General features: G+C 33.9%; 1 protein-coding gene across 3 annotated transcripts in view; it reads right to left on the reverse strand.

Moving 5' to 3' along the window:
• Window positions 1-18,200, reverse strand: part of LOC118190529 (uncharacterized) — a 110,993-nt gene that overhangs the window by 23,618 nt on the left and 69,175 nt on the right. For all 3 annotated transcript variants that reach the window (XR_004758432.2, XM_035361253.2, XM_035361254.2), the window contains exons 5-8: window positions 15,420-15,560; window positions 3,917-4,078; window positions 1,053-1,133; window positions 836-917 (exon numbers count right to left, since the gene is read on the reverse strand). Coding sequence is in view for 2 of the 3 variants with exons in the window: in XM_035361253.2 (XP_035217144.2) it covers window positions 836-917; window positions 1,053-1,133; window positions 3,917-4,078; window positions 15,420-15,560 (466 nt within the window). In the remaining variant the exon portion in view is untranslated. The remainder of the gene's footprint in view (window positions 1-835; window positions 918-1,052; window positions 1,134-3,916; window positions 4,079-15,419; window positions 15,561-18,200) is intronic.

The following is an 18,200-nucleotide window of genomic DNA, read 5'->3' on the forward strand; positions in this document are numbered from 1 at the left end:
TATATAAATAAATAAAGAAAAGCTTAAATTGTTTCCAAAAAATCTCTAAATACACAATAAGTTTCTACAGTAACCAGTAAGTACTACAGTTCCAACAGTAAACACAAACAAGATAAATGAAATGAGAACTAAAATTGCAAATATGCGATTAGCAAGAGCTAATCCCAAAACCAAGTTTAAAAAACATTTAATTTACGAGCGCCATTCGCATAGTATAATCAGTGCAAATAAAATTTATTCTGTGGCATCTATCAGACCACTACTGTTTTTTTAATATACACAAACTGTACTTTTATGAAGTACGCTTGTAACTGCATTTCGAACAATATACTATACGTTATAATATCGTATTTAGTCCGTTTTTGGCAAAGCGCACGTAAGTTTGTGCGCATTAGGAACTTCATATAATGTTTTCTGAATGTTGTAGAGAGAAAGATAAAATAAACATGGCTACAAAAATGTTAATTAAAATAATCTGCAGCTACAGTTTTTGCATGAGTCAGATTGCGGTTATGACATGCCTTATACCAATAACGAAGTAATGAGATTGCAAGAGCTTACGCCTAATGAGATCAACAGAAAATTATTTATTGTTATGGATGACTGATTTCATAATACATCGTATCAAATGGTGTTCAAGTGCTGTAGAAACGGACTACAATAGGGAAAAACCTACAATAGGAAAGGGTAAACCGGGATTTATTTTATTTAGTAACACAATATACAAAGTAATTAGAATTTTAAGCGTGCATAAAGCTTTGAGCTTTAAGTATCATAAACAATATTAACTATGAAAATTTTTCAAAAACAAAATAAATAGTTGTGAAGTACTTACTTGGGAGTATATTAGAATATCTATTTTTAACATGGGCTCCTTCGGGAATTTGGTCTAGTTTTGGCATATTCAATGGGATTTTCTAGAAACGACAAAATGAAATATTACGCGACTTGCGGTTACACGCTAATTAAATTGAAATGTTCATATATAAAAATTATTTTAACACCTTCATATTACAGAGAAAAATTTATTAGGGAAATATTTTTATTTTTACCTTGAATTCTTCTTCTAAAAGCTCTCTGTTTTTTAAGCAATTCGTAAGCGATTTTTCGTTCAGAGGATGAGATGGAAATTCCTAAAATAAAATAAAAAATAAATTAATATATAAATAAATGCATGGGAAGCTCAGTAAATATACAGATTGGATTTTTTGTGAATTTTATGGATTAAGTTGATATTCTTATCTGTTTATTTATTTTTCATGTTTTATAGATCTTTCTTGGGTATTAGCGCAAAATTTGATGTTAAATATTGTTAACCGGCATTTTCAGTTTCGCTTTTTTCAATCACTTCATTGCCGTTCAGCGCATTTCATTTCATGGTGGTGTGGTGTATTTAATTATGGCACAGCACACTAGGGCTATCTGCCTAAGGGAAGGGATGCCTTCGTGGAGGACTTTCTAAGGGAAACTGACTCGTATACACGTTACACATGAGGAAAGACGCGAAAACACCCATACAGCCAGCCCGTTCGCGGGATTTGAACCTCGGACCGAACTGCCAGTGTTCAGCGACTTTACCTCTCGGCCGCTGGTGGGCCCATTTCATTTCCTGAAAAGCGCGCAAAAGAAGACTAACTTTAATCACAGTCTCAAATGACACACACAAAATGAATGCTCTGCCGTGATGACGACATGAGTTACAATTTGAAAATTAATGGATACTTAATGGGGATGGAAAAAGGCCTTGAGGTGCTTATTTTACAGTACTTATTAAGTAACATACTATCACTATCTTTTAACAGTGAAATATATCTCATTTCTGACAAATTTTAATTCCACAACAATCCAACAGATTCACGGAGCAGGAAAAATGTATAAATTCCTTCTACTAAATGAAAGTAGCATGCATGCTAATAGTATTATTTTAATTTAGTAGAAGGAATTAAATAATGTAGCACGCGAACAGAACTGAGCAGCGTTTTTTTAAAATTTTCTTTACAAATAAAAACTTTCAATGTTTTTATCGTTACAACCGTGCATTGAACTTCTTGTTACGAATGCTGTGGAGATCCGCTGAACATTCATGTTTTTCAGCATCTCAGGCGTCTTAATTGAAGAAAAAAGTTTACATATTTAACATACGTAACAATCAAAATAATTTACTGGTATTACGGTACACGAACCATTTAAATTTCCCCCCCTCTGTTTTTACAGTACAATATACTACATACTATATTTAAAACAATTACCTTGAAATTTTCTATCTCATACTTAGGCTCTGCAAAAAAGAATCTATTTCGCAGTTTCATTGTTTCTAATTATGGTATGCATATGCATTAAGTAAGTATAATCATTTCAATTAAGCCAAGTTAACAGGGAACATTAAAAAGGAAAGACGAAATGACAAATGTATTGGTTATAAACTTAAAGTGTGAAAAAATTAACAATTATACACATTTGAAACATGTATCTTCCTCCGCTTTTTTTTTTATTAAAAAATTATATTTAATTTCAAAATGAAACCAATTTTCCTTAAAAATAAATTATTTTACTTACAATAGCCATTTAGACACCAAAACCCATTATTCGAGTCTGTTTTGGCTTCACTCAGTTTAGATAACCGCATATGTGTTTTAATCGAATCTACAAGACTTTTTGCCCTAATGATTATTGACAGTAATTTTTGAATTGTTAGATATACCATTTTAATCACATGTAAACACATTGTGGAGCTTATTTTCGTATAAAAATGGACTGTGTTGCTACTCGATCTCAAGCTGGAGACTTAATTACCATTCAGGCTGCAGATAATTCTATTGATAAAATGTTTATTCTGTTTAACCTATTTGAGGAAATCTTCATGAACAACACTAATTAACAGTGTACAATTCTTAAAATTTAAATTTAAAAAAATCTATAAAAATGTTATATACCCCTATATGTGTAATGATTATATATTCTCGGTAGTAATGCTCTCTCTTGTTCATTTATTTCATCAGTGTTGTAAATTAGTCCCACTTAATTAATTAAGTCACCTTAAGTTTTGCACCTTGCCATGTTTTTACTGTAATTATTTGCCTACCACTACTTATTAGTCACCAGCTCGAATGTTTTCCCTGATGCACAACTCTCAACCTTTAAGTACTTATTATTTTTCAAATACATACCAAATTCTAATTCTTCTAAATTCTTTTACACTTTTCGGATTTTAATATGACCTGTTATGTTTCGCAATTAAGAACAGCTCAAAATTTCGATCTGGGATAGGGCCTTCGGCCCAGGCACCCAGGTGTCCTGACACCTTTCCACAGGAGGTCACTTAATTACCAAATCCATATGCCGACAGTGACATCACAAGAGCGCATGGTAGAAAAATGTCTTAATTCTTTATATCCACCCCACACACATATAGATGAGATTGGGAGCAGACTCCGGTCAGTTCATCTAATTCAATACAGAATTATAATTTTGGCTTATATTATAGCATACAAGTTGAATTATTAATTATCTTATAATTAGAAAAGAAAATTAACGTCCCCTTGTCAAGACTTGAACTCGAAATTTTAACGCTGCCAAACCATACTGATTTTAACAGCACAAAAGAATTTGGAAGGAAATGTTTTATATATAACATTACTATCAATTACATTTATGATAATTTATATGTTGGTGCTTTTCGATAGCTGCAAATTACTTCAAAGATCCCATCACAGCAAAAACGTTTTAGAGACGCTACATTAGACAGCCGGGTTAAGAATTAACCTAAGAATAAAACCAGTTATTGTATTATTTTCCAGACTTTCAATACTACCTAGCTTCAGTTTTTTTTTTTTTTTTTTTTTTTTTTTCGATTATTGAAGAAATATAGTATGCTATTTCTCACAACAAAAGGCTGAATATTGAGATTTAAACGAACCTGATCGTTAAAAGCATGATTTAAGTATGACCTAGCAGACCTCCTCGTTCTCCTTCTCCTAAAACTAGCGTTGATTGAAAGAGAGTCCAGACTGTAGGCGTCCGCTGATGGAGATGTAGTCTCCGAGTTTCTGCCTTGAAGAAGTTTTTGCTTCATTATAACCTAAATCAAAGAATACAATTAGTTTTAAGAAACATTATTTTCAGTTCTTTTATATTAGATAAATGAGAGCTTAAACAGTAGTGAGATTAAGCACACGAAAGAACACATAACGTGCCTATTTCGTCAGCTGCTAAATTTGAGGAAAAATTGCGTATCATCAGTTTAACACTAAATTTATGTACATGCACTTTTTTGCTAATATCACCTACATGCATTTTCTAATCAGAGCTCCTCATTCTACTCATCAGCTTGAGCTACATTCCCCATCCCCCTCTACGGGTGACTTCATGATCCACTAGTCCGTAAGGAAAAACATTAAATAATTCTCTAATAATATAACACACGGATAGTTCGAGATCAACTCATAAACTATGTTATAATCTACTGGTGACTCGCAATCGACTTGTTGGTTAATTTAATTCTAGATTATTCCTTGCCAAAAGTAAAAGACATTTTCTCTAAGACATACATATAAGAAATATCAGTGTTAATGCTGTTATTTCTTATCTCAAGAATCACAGGGACAGACCACATGGACAAGCCTCATAAACGATCATGGATGGGCGCGCATCATCGATGCTCATCTGGCATTGCTGACTGAATGTCACAATCACATTATCACGTACACCGCATGCAGTCACAATCTGACTTCGTCCACCTTCATTCAGATTCTAATCTAGAAGAATTCGGTAGACTAGAATCGAAGACTTTAATTTCTTTGAGTAGAATAATAATCTTCATGAATTTTTATCCTTGTACAGTGGAACCTCGAGATGCGAGCACCTCCATATGCGAAAAAAGTATGAGCGAAATATTTATCTCTAAATAAGAGCATTGACTCGAGTAACGAGCAGTGAGCCAGGCTGTTAGTATGCGTGGGGCCATTTTCCGATCCAGCTCGACTGGGGGAATCCCCTCGTCAGATCACTCGGTGTTCTTTGAGCTACGTGTTTGTGCGCTTGTGAGTCAATTGTTCATTACATTTAAAGTGAAAATAATTATTTCACGATGCCTCCCAAGACTACTGTTGCCTCAGAGAGTGCTGCAAGGAAAGATAAGAAAGCCATGGCCGTTGAAATTAAGAAAGAAATCGTAGATAAACAAGCGTGGTGTAGGTGTGACGGAATTGGCGAAGATTTACGACATCGACGATTTGCAGTGTTCTGAAGAAGCCGAAGAATTTAAGAAATTTGATGTAGCCAAAGTAGTTACCGTTACTTCCAAGCACCGTCCAAAACTCATAGAAGATGTTGAGAAGCTGTTCTTGGTGTAGATTAACGAGACGCAGTTAAAAGGTCGGTGTCGGAAGCTATCATAAAGATTAACTACAGTTATATTATTTACCAGTGTTATTTATTATAAAAATTGATTTTTATGTTGATATTTTTGGGGGGTGCGGAACAGATAAACTTGATTTCCTTTATTTGCAATGGGGAAGTTCAATAGTTTCTAGATACGAGAAATTCGCTATACGAGTTCGATGTTGGAACGAATTAAACTCGTATCTCGAGGTTCCACTGTATAATAGTAATTTCCTTGTAAAGTAGTTGCAGTAACAGTACAGTGTCGTCTGTAGACATGAAAACTTAACTTTTTATATAGCCCCGTAGTGTAAATATTTCCAATTAGTGCAGTAGAGGGATATCTAGGGTAGGCTAGCAGAGCAAGTGCCATGGAACCACCAGCAGGGTGCGCTATTTTAGCGTTTATTAAAAAAATTATGCTCCTGAAACCAAATTAAAAAGAGATAAACATAATTTTAAATATTTTAATGGAGGCGCAAATTAAATTCTTGCCACGGACGCCATTTTATATAGATAAGCCACTGTAATGCAGTCAGGGCCATCTTGACGTAAGGATGCATTGCGCACTTGGTCGGGGCCTCATATTAATCCATATACATTTCATTTCTTAGCTTTGTTGTATTAGCGACCCCCAGCACTCTGATTAGACAAAGAGCTCATAATGCTATTAAGATAGCACGGGGTGCAGTATTTAAAATGCTTTAATAAAACACTGCTAAAGTCTGAAGTTCTATATGTTTAACGATCAAAATTTACAGATATTGGGAAAATAATATTTTTATGCCATGCACACATTAATAAAGAACACTTTTCACACAATAGAACATTTTTCACACATTAAATACCGAAAACAAGAAAATTTTGACTAATTTATTTATTTTGGTAGCGACTTCTTAAATTTAGCTTAGAGAATTTATATTTTGGTGTGAAATAAGATTAAAAAATCGTTAGGATTTCGTTCATTAATTCGCGAATTATGAATGCAAGGATAAAATCTTTTTGTATTTAACTTACTAAAACATGATAAATATAACATTAGTTGGAATGTTTGTTTTGCGAGATGCACATAAAAATTTTAATTTTTCTCATATATATACAGAATCTTTCCAGCTATAGTGTTGAAATTATTTTTATAAAATTTCTTACTTTATTTTGATAAATTTTGAAATTAAAAGTACATTTTTTAGATTCAGTATTTAATAAAATATTCGTCTACAGCCACCTTTCCTGTATCTGTACAAGAGAATGATTCTTCAGAGGAATATTTAAGCATGTGGAAAACAGAAAAACACACGAGGGCATTTCGAAAAGTTAAGATACACCGTACGCCAGAGGAAAAGAAAAGTTTTGGCGAGCAAGTTGGCAACACAGGTGTTAACCTTGAACCGTTGGCTTTCTCCTCGCGGTCGTTCGGCATTTCAACGTTGATTCTGGTTGGAGTAGATCGTATTTAAAATGGCTGCGCCGATTCAGAATCCCGCCAAATGCGAAGTGCGTTCCGTCATAAGTTTTCTTCATGCAAAAGGTGAGCGACCAGCGGATATTCACAAAGAAATTGTTTCTGTTTATGGGAACATTATGAATCGACAAAATGTAGCGAAATGGTGTCGTCATTTCTCTCAAGGTGGGACCGATGTTCATGACGAACAAAGAACAAGTCGGCCATCTGTGATCTCTGATGCCCTTCTTCAGAGAACAGAGGAAGCAATTCGTGCGAATAGACGTCTCAAATCGAAAGAATTGCATCAGATCATACCGGAAGTGTCAATGACAACTCTTTATGAAGTTGTGACTGTCAAGTTAGGGTACAGGAAATTGTGTGTGCGCAGGGTTCCACCAGGCGGCAACCTTCTATGACTGTGGGATACAAAAGCTTGTGCACCGACTTAACAAATGTTTGGATAACGGGGGGGGGTGATTATGTCGAAAAATAATAAATAATCCGTTAATAAGATGTAACTGACGTTTCCTAAATAAAATTTTTTTTAAGGAATGCTAGCCATTGTATCTTTACTTTTCGAAATGCCCTCGTACATGCGGCCACAATATTTTGTCTGTTGAACACGGTACCAGAGCATAGCCACCGGTAATTTTTCCGTTTTAGCCACAAATGAAATTGTATAAATTAATAAAAATTACTTAATATGGTATATGTTTAAGTAAGTCTGACAAAACATCATTCTCATTGAAAGAAATGGATTCTAATTTTACAAAAGAATTTTCTGAAAGATGGTACGTCAGAACAAGCCGCTGTCAGACGAGATCAACGCATTCCAAATTCTCAGGAAGACTATAAATTTTTTCTACTTAAGTAATACACATTGTCATCAAAGCCCTTTCAAATAAAGAAGCACCAGGACCAGACGGGGTAAAAATTAAAATCACGAAATTAATTTAAGTCTCAACTGACAGATTTATTCAATAAATGTCTTCCCCAATGTTTTCAAGGCAGGATATATTATCCTTTTCTCCAAAAGGGCCAAAATCCTACAGATTCAGTATTCATACAGACTTATCAGCCTCCTTCCAGCAATTGAAAAAGTTCTGCAAAAAGCAACTTCCGGAAGAATAAGGCGTCCGTCGCTTTCTTAAATTTCAGATAATCAGCAAGAATCAGTATGGCAAATCGTCTTGCAACTCATGCTGCAGACGAAATCTTGAGGATATTGAATCATAAAATCTCCATTCTGCTGTGCTTTGTCTTGATTTAAAAAAGGCATTCTAGTGGCTTGCCGTTCTTCAATCTCTCAGACAAATGAACATCCCAAGAAATATCTTTATTATATCTCAAAATTATCTACACAACAAGAAGAGCGTCACCCATACTAATCGAACAGTAGAAAAGCACCATATAAGAGAGTGTACGCGAGGATCCTGTTTGAGCACGGATCTCTGAATTTTTACCTTTAACTCTTTTATATAATATCAATGGCCAAATCACACAAGAGTCATGGCATCCCCACGCATTCATCATCTATGGCACAACAACTCAAAGATAACATCCATACTTTCGTAATCTTCAATCGACTATATAAGGGGAAAAAAAAAGTTTCAGAGGGAAAGTCCAAAGCGATAATATTTCACAATGAGGCTATAAATATCAGTACGTATCGAATATTATTTATATGGATCAAAAACAGATGAAAAAGTGGGATGAGCCTGTATTTTCCATAGTGCCAAAAATCTGAAAGGACGCCTGTGCCCAGAAATAATTTTTCAAGCGAAAATTTTAGCAGTTAAAAAGCAACAGAAATTGCAATTAATAATAAATATATGCAATAGCAGTCAGCTCACAATCTAAACAAATTATAGTTCTTCGCTGCATGCAATAGCAGATCAGACATCCTTCTCCAGTAGCTCAAGAAATCTTTCATTTTCACCACGAAAATAACCAAATTAAAATTTCGCTTGTTTGGGTGAAAGCACATTCAGGGAACGAAGACGCCGACTCCCTTGCCAAAGAGGAAAACCTTAGGAACTTTCATAACCTAGGAAACTGTCTGTTTCCTAAGGTATGAACTTAACACGTTTAAAGTTATATCTGAAAAAAGAAGCACATAAGAAAATAAATGAAATCTGGGTTCCCCAAAGCAGGTACAAACAGAAATGACCGGGACACCAACTTTCACTGTTGATTGTAAAGATTAATCCCGCGGCACTAACTGTGCAATTCCTCCCCAGTTTGGAAGGGGATGACTCCGAAGGGGGGTAGAGGTCCGAGGGTCTCCCACCACTTTTCCCTACTACTAGCTTCTCAAGGACATCCGGCTTGCCGTATCTTTCGAGAGTCTTTTTGCTGCGCAGATACTGTACATTTACAGACACCCATGCCTTCTGCCTCATTTGAACTCGGGGGGCATCGATACAGCAGTTAGCGTTGCTAAACACTACACTATCTGGGCGGCTGTCCCCCAAGGCACGTGAACAGGTAAAAGTGCATGGGGCACCAGAAACTTCACTACAGAATCGAATAAATATTACCCCAATACAATAACCAGTTAGAGTATCAAAAACTTGAATTGACTGTATGCTATTTCTAAGTAACACTGGAGTTATACATCGGAGTTGTTACATTTAAACATATGTGGATAATAACATAAAATTAGGCAAAGTTAACATAAATAACACAAACTGTTGAATATATTCATTAAAATGTTGGATTACGTAAATACAGTAGAGTTGATATTTTAGAGATCGTTGCACTGGAAATTGTGTATATATAATGTGTAAGTAAATAAACATATACAATTTGATTTTGCTAATATATTGAGAATTTGATTCTTGCTATGTGAGGATATTTGCTACAGGTAAGACTGTACTGAGCTCGGATCTTTCAGTCCAAAGTTCATAAATAAAGAAAGTTCATAAATAAATCAAAGTTCTCCTACTGAGCTGGTGGTCTCAGCTCAGTAGGAGAACACATGAACTAATCAATGTAATAAACAGAAAAAGACGTCTCAATAACTCTCGTTTAAATAATTCATATCTGAACACGGTCCCTTCCTCACTCATTACTACGAGAGGAATATCTCTTCCTCAGACTATGGTGTTTGCGGCAAAAGAAGATCTCCTGAATATTATCTCATCTCATGCTCACTAACACAAGTACATCATAACGTTAGATCAACTACAAAGGAGCTTCAGTTTCGAAGACATATAATAAATAATTAAAAATTTCATCAGAAATTCAACAATATTTTCAAGTACTTTTCGGAGCAAGGTAAGCTATTTGTGAGCAAGAATTGTTACAAAAAGGTTTTTATTTTAGTATACATACACCTCTATACAATAACTCCATGAAAATGTTTTGGAAAGCATGTATAGAGTTTCACTGTATGGAGCCTGTAGGATGCTTCAGCTGATCACTAGCATCACATGACAGTATCTGTATCACCATATTATAAAATCTTCGTGTTTCGTACCCTTATTCCTGCCCTGTCCTTCCCTGATGCAAACAGCTTTCTCAAATACAGTTTATTTGATTCAAGATTATTGACGGAAGTTTCTGAAATCACAAGCGCTAAGGATTCACGTAAGCAATTTCTTTGTAATTATCATCATTAACAGAACGAGAGAAATACATACTTCATGTAAATAATTTTTACTGTTATAATCAGCGTCAGCAGAGCAATAAAAATCTTTTTTCCTAACACGCAAAAGTTATTGATATAAAGACTCCAAATCGCAGAATAACATGCCTCGTTAGATAAAACGATAGTTATAAGCAGATCCATTTGCTAATGTAAGCAACAAATCCTTTTCTAGCGGATTAGCTGCAGTTTTACAGCATAATGCAATATTATATCATAATTATAATTTTAGTGACATCTTTAAATGTCTTAACCTACTATTAGAGTTTGATTCAGTGATTTTATTGCAGTTATTCCTTTTCAGCAAATGAATATTTGGTTCATATCTGATAACTTTAATAGGTTAAAGCATAAAAAAGATAACTACTTCAGCATCTATTTGTCAAAAAACAGAGCAAAAAACATTCTATATCGTTATCATATTCAAAATCTTTGCAGCGAATTCCTTTCCAGCCTGAATAATAATAAGTCTGAATAATAAGTCTGAGAAAAGCATTAAGTGTAAGAAGAAATCAGAATCGCACTTCCATGGTCAGTTAAGCAGAACTGATTCGTACTCCGAGAGTATACTTGGATATATCCGAGACATGTGTGTTGGGAGGGGAGGTGGAGATTATACTGTGGATTTAATGAAATTAATTACATTTTCATAATAATCTCAATTCTACCCATACGCACAAAAGAACAACAACAAATTTACATAATGCAAAAAAATTAGCTCATATTTGTCTTCTATTCAATGCAATCTGCTCTTGAAAAAATTTATGTTCTAAACCGCTTGGTATTCTTATGAAATTATTTAAATAATTTTCAGTGTTTATTATTCAGATTTGTTAATAATACATTATAAAGTATTTCCTCCCTCCTTCCAGCATCCCTTTATGGTAAACGGTAGCACATTTGGCGCGTATTCGAGAGGTCCAGGTTCGAGTTAGGGTGAAGGCATTCCTCCTTTTTGCCTTGCTTCATACCAAATGAAAACTTTAAATTCCCAGTTATCCGTTTGAAGATTATCCGAACATTGGTCCCTCAGCGGAAAGAGGGATTTAAAAACATTTCAAAATATTATGAGAGCTATTGATCTATTCTTTTTTCATCCTTTAATTTACAATTTCAAAAGAAATGATGGGAAAACCATTTTATATAGAATACCACTTGCATTAAAAATGTTTGCGCAAAAATTGCAATATTTAAAAGGCGTCAGTAATAAAAAATATGTATGAAGTGACGTTATTCCATATGGGGTAACTCGTATAGTAGTGCAAACGGATCTAAAGTATCTTTCGACCATTCGGTGCGATGCCTTACTTTCAGCACAGCGTTTGAGCAATGAAACTTTGATTTCTTGAGAAAGAAGAAGATCCTTGTCATGCCACAATCGCTTTATTTTCCAAATTTCGTCGTTCTCTTTTATTATCACCAGGCCTAATTTTTCCAAGGGCAAACAATGAATGTGCTTCGATCCTCCAAATTTCACTACAGTATTTAGAATATGTAAAATTTTAGGCAATTTTCAGATTTAGATTTTGAATATATATAAAATTAGAAGGCATCCTGAAATCAGAAAAAGGATTATTGATGCAAATCATTGCTTCTTTAGTTTAGGACCTCTTCTGAAATTCCATCTAATAACGAGGACAAGAATTCTGTCATACAAGGTATTAATAAAATTAGTTTTAAAGTATGTTTCAGAGATGTGGATCTGACTATGAGGGAAGAACAGCTTTGGGGATCTTTGAAAAGAATATTCTGAGAAATTTATTTTTGGTGCTGTTTTGCGGAATAATATATGACGTAAACGGTACAGCTTCGAACTCTACAAAATTTATAAAGCTGAGGATATTATTAAATTCATAAAATTAAGTACAAGGAGATGTGCAGGTCACCTCCTGAGAATGAATGCAGAGAGAACAGTTCTTTAATGCAACTGGAAATGTTTGTGGAAGATCAAGAAAATATGAAGGGACTGCCTGAATGAGGATTTTGCCATTCTAAAAATTAAGAACTGAAGATCAATTGCTGGAAGGAGGGTTAAATGGCCTCTGAAGAAGGCCATGGCCCACAAGGGGCTGTCATGTCCATTCTGATGTTGATAAATTAGAAGTAGGAATTAGGCGTAAGACTTTGTATTTTAGACTTTTATGCCTTTCTTTTAGTAAACAAATCTTGCGCTTTTCTTTCTCGATGTCCTGCGGCATCATTTAGTAAATCAATCAAACATTTATTTTTTTTTTCAATTTACTGAATCTTATTTCTATAAGAATTATTTAATTGCTAAAGAAAAAATAATTAAAATGATCTGAATTTTTTTGTCATTTAAAATTAGATTATTTATTATAATTTATAACGAGGGAGATGACATGATTTTGTAAACTCCAAAATAAATTTTAAAGAAGGTCAGCACCTAATACCATATAATGGCCCATCGGAAGGAATGATAACTTGCATGTATGACATAAACTGAATTTTTTAATTCTACATTTTATATTAAAAAAGTTCTTCATGAAGGCATCCTTGCCTATAGGCAGATAGCCTTCTCATTCTTTGTCTAGATAAATCCAAACTGATTAATGGTAGATTTTGTTTGTTTCGAAATACTTTGCGTCATTTTCGAAAATAAGAGAATTCCCCAATTGCTGTTTGTTAGCGTTGTAACAAGTAACGTTCTTTTATATGAGATAAATATCCGTGCCCCTACCGTTATTCGAGTCACCATCTGAAAAGTAACAAAAAGTTAAAATGTAGCATTATTCAAAACAGCGTATTATTCATCATGAAATGCATATAATAAGACAACATATTGGGGCTAAAAAATTCTTGCTTTACTAAATCTTTTTGCTAGCTTTATCCTTGACTTCATACCGCTTGAAAAACTTTTCCGATATTAAGCTCTTTTATAAAGGACATTCAATAACCGTAAAGGCAAAATTTTACTCTAACTCTGCACAGAGAAAGATTAAAAGAAACGAACCGTATTATGAAGGTTAAATGTTAAATTATGAAGGTCACTTTGGGGAAAATCAGCTGTATCTTCGAAATTTAATTATTGAGAAAAATACTGAATTACGAACTTGATGAAGGTAATGACAGAGGTTAAAAAAACAATACATATTTTTTTAACTGGTAAATAAGTTCTAGACTTAATAATAGCTGCGGTAATCTTTAAAGCTTTCTTAGATTCAATCGTGTTACTTAACCTTGAAAATTAGTTGCACTCTGATATAAAAATTTTAATTTTTGCATTATTCACCAGCTTAATAATGGAATGTTAATACGGTATATATTTTAAACACTTGGAAAAAAGAAAAGATTTAAACGCAAAAAATGGGTCCCTTAATACGTTACCCAATAGTGTTCCAAAACACATTGTTTTAATGCTCATTCTAAGAGAGTAGGATATAATCAAATTTGTAATGGCCTTTAATTCAATAAATCCTAGAATTATAGTTTGACTCAGCTGGCATTTAATTGTCAAAAACAGCTGATTGCAAAAACGCTAATCTGGAATGAATACTGGTGGAAATTCCTTATCAAGTAAAATAATAATAATAATAATAATAATTCTGAAAGCTTTCAGATTTTATATTACGTCCAAAGAGGCGTTCTTTTAATGTTTTGTGTGTTACCTTTATTTATTTAATATCATGTTCTTCGCACTTAAACCATAAAATTCAATTCAACAGCAATATCACAAAATATTTAAAACAGCATATATTTTGAATTTCCAATACACAGTCTCGCACGCTGGAGATAAAAATGTTTTATTCAGTACATTGTTGCCATTGCGCACTTTGAAATCGTTGAGATTCTTAATCAAAAATTCATAAATGCTTTACAAAATATGAAACAGATAACAAAACAAATTCCAAATTTGGGCTTCTAGCTGCGCATATTCGGGTGGAGACACGTTTTTCAAAATTGGATAGCTTTACAAAAAGTAAAAATGTAGCATTATTCAAAACAGCATATGCATCATGAAATGCGTATTAGTAAGACAACATATTGATCAAATAATTATTTTTTGTACATATATATGAAATGTAATTTCTCATACATTATTTGTTTTGTGCAGCCGGGGCAACAGGAATGAGACAAATTTTGGAATATAAAGTGGTAGGTTTATTTTAGCATCCATCTCACAAGCGTTTTTTTTTTTCGTACCTTGAGCAGAAGCCCTATTTATACATATGTGTGCGTCATGAGGCTCATCCAATCAGCGATATTAATTGAAATCACGAGGTGACGCTATCTTCTCATCAGGAGTGTTCTAAAGGACTTTATGTAATATGACAGATTTATGAGTTTGGCGATTTGGCGGGCGCCAACAGGTTAATATATTTTATACTAAAGAAAGGATTTCGCCAAAATTTAGGAACAGGGATGCAATTTAGGTAGAGAATCGCCAACACATTATTAAGCAATATTATTAGAATTTAATTTAATCAATTGATTTAAAAATATCATTTCATATATATATATATGTGTGTGTGCAATGATTTGAGAAGCTTCACACAAAACCAAAATGCTAAAAAATTCTTGCCGTTGTTTTATCACAATGTAAGAAACATACATACATTTATGAAGATTTTTCCTTCCTTACTTTCTTTAAATATAATACAGGGCTCTAATATTTGGTGGCAACAATTTAAAAAGCGATTCGCGTTTATAGTAAATCAACGTAAAATGCCCGAACGAAATTAATAGCCCTTTGGGCAAATTGCTACTTTGGGTTACTTATTTCTGAGCAAAGTTGACCAAGTTTATTTATGTATATATTTTAAGTTTTCTACTAGAATTTTACTCGTTAACAAGTCTTACATTCAATAAAACAGAAGTACAAGGCTGGTGAAGAACATTAAAAAAAAATATTCGATGATTGTGAAGTAAATGCTTTGTTACCACCTGCTTAATTATGTCAATTTCTCATTCATTTACAGAAGCACTTACCAGAAGGATGCAAAGGAGGCACAAGGCGACGCCTGCCACAGCTGATATTGATACAGCTGCTACGAATCCAGAATTAAGCTCGGGTATCACTGGCAGCTGAGTGGCTTGTATTTCGCTGTTGTAAAATCTTACTTCCATGACCTAAAAGGAAAAAAAGTTTTCATCCATCTCGAACTTTCTGCTTTTGTAACTTTCATTAAAAGGTTCGGAGCATCAATAAGCAAGACAGCACAATAGTTTATAAAGTTTATTATTTAATTTTAAAATTTATGAAAGATTCCAAGAAGAGAGGCATAAAAGAAGTTACTAACAGAATTCGATTAACTTTGTCAAGTAACGTGCTCGAATGCAACAAATTCTGCTAAAGAATTTACGGGAGATAGTATCCAAAAGTTCCCGATGTAATATACTTCTAAAAGGACATACTGAAAAACTGTGTTAATTTTCACATAGTTCTATTATTTTTGACACACTTTTCATACTCTTTAATTAACAGAATAACCTGAAGAATTCTTAGCAAAATATTCCAAAACATTCTATTTGAGCAAAATATTTCAATTAAGATGAAAACAGCAGCTTAAATATTTTCACCTCTTTATCATCATGTGACTTGTCTGATAATAACACCTGATCAAGTCTCCGAATTTTATTGTGGCGAGTAACTCAGGATTCTGATTGTGTTGACAGAGTATTCGGGCACTGTGTACGACTGACAATACCAGTTCCGTCTCAATTTTGAAAGAGAATATCCCGAGGTATAAGGGTCTCCCACTTCTCTTTGCCTATTACGAAGCGACTCGAGACAGCTTTCGCATGTCCGTGTATTTTAAGTGCCTCCATGTCTCAAAGACATTATACACTTACAAACATCCAAGTCTGCCTCGGGATTTCTAACCGAGGCTCAACGAAACGGCAGTTAGCAATAATAAGCATTATGTTGATCCAGGCCGCCATCATTACACTTTTTCCCATGATTTGAGTTTACAGAACACTTGGAGCTGGATCTGCATTCTGAAGGAAATAGACAGTCTCCTGAAACTAACATTACTTTACTGCTTCTTTGGCCAATTGCAACTGTGTGGATTCAAGCATTATCATAGAGAAGACCTGCTCTGCTCAACGTTCCTCATCTTTCTTTCTTTCTTTCTTTTTTTTTTTTTTTTTTAAATTTCATTTCGCAATTCATGCACCTTGCATAATGTTGCAACTTATATAATATTCTCACTTGTTATGCTCTTTTCTCTGAGTATTACTAAAATTCCTTAAGAGTTAAAAAAAAATTAAGACCACAATCTTTTTCGTTGATTGCTGCACTTTTGATTTTCTTGAAGGTGCTATTTCCGATTTTCTCCATTCCACGAACTCCCTCTTTGATAGAGGATCATAATATAGAACCATGTTTTCATTTCCTGTTACGACTGACTATCAAAATGTTTACTGATTAGCAACAATCTCTTGAATAGTCGACATGCTGTAGTTTTTGAATCGCTGACAGAAATCAGAGCAACCTGCTTGTAGAGGTTGCTTATAATAGCTTATTTATGGACATGTAATCTCCTTCATTTTTAACTACCTTGTCACCCAACACTTCTGCCTTGACCAAAGTAGTGCCTTCTGATTATCTGCACCCCTAATTTCAATATTCGATAGAACTGAAGTATTTTTGGCGTATTATCGAGTATACATGTGACAGTAGCTAACACACACATACATATACATGTTTCAGTACACGTGGATTTACATGCTTTAAACCTTATTTCGCTGAGTACAGTCAGTCGGCTGTACGGGTTGGATTGGATTGGATTATTTGTGTTACGGCAAAGCACATGAAACTGCCTGAAAGAAAGATTTAATTCCAAGAGAAACTGGCTTCTATTCCGTGGGAATAGCCATGAAATTTCTCATGCTGCCGCTTTTTTTGCCGCCACTTAAACCTGGGTAAAACTAGCAGTGTTTTGCGATTTTACCTTTCGACTGTGGTGTGGTTATCCACTAGATGTAAAAAGATAAATACTGGTTATATAAATACTTTTTTTTCTTATCAAATGTATTGTTTCCTGAAAAATTTATCTTTTTTATTATTATTTATAAACAGAGCAGAAGTTACTAGCCGTAAAGAAAGCTAAACAGGCATTCTTCATCAATTCATCAAAGTCGCCAGCGAACTTATAATAGCTTATTTACGGACACGTAATCGTACTGCCATCTCTTTCCTTTTAACTACCCCGTCACGCAATACTTCTGCCTTCACCAAAGTAGTACATTCTGATTATCTGCACCCTCAAGATTGAAACTCACTTATCATGGTTAGTGCACGAATTTATCCAAAGAAGTCACTGACGCCAGTGAACGCCAGTGATTTTTTTGGGGTGCAGATAATCGGAAGCTACACTAAGCAATATTTTCTGACATTAACACCAATTTTTGACGAGGATCATCTGTAAAAAATTCTCGTCATATGCGAAATTGTTTTACCTATTCTTTTACAATAAAATGCACAGAAGAGGAATTACTATGTTTACACCTTCTTAGTAAAAAATTAATGACTACAAGGTACTCAGTTTTAAATATTTCAGAAAATTCGTAAAGCACAAATAATTGTCACAAAGGAAATAAGATTGTTTACGTCAGTGAAATTTTCAAATTTATTCAAAACAGGAGACTGCGCACAGGAGACATCAACAGCGAAATGATTTTTTAATGAGAACTTTTGAATATTACAGCACATTTTCTAAAATATTTAGTTACGTAACACTGCAAGTTTCATAATTATTTTTCTCA

The sequence above is a fragment of the Stegodyphus dumicola genome, chromosome 2 (assembly GCF_044657685.1).
Source record: "Stegodyphus dumicola isolate Sdum_Otavi_A_Nest chromosome 2, ASM4465768v1".
NCBI classification, from domain to species: Eukaryota; Metazoa; Arthropoda; class Arachnida; order Araneae; family Eresidae; genus Stegodyphus; species Stegodyphus dumicola.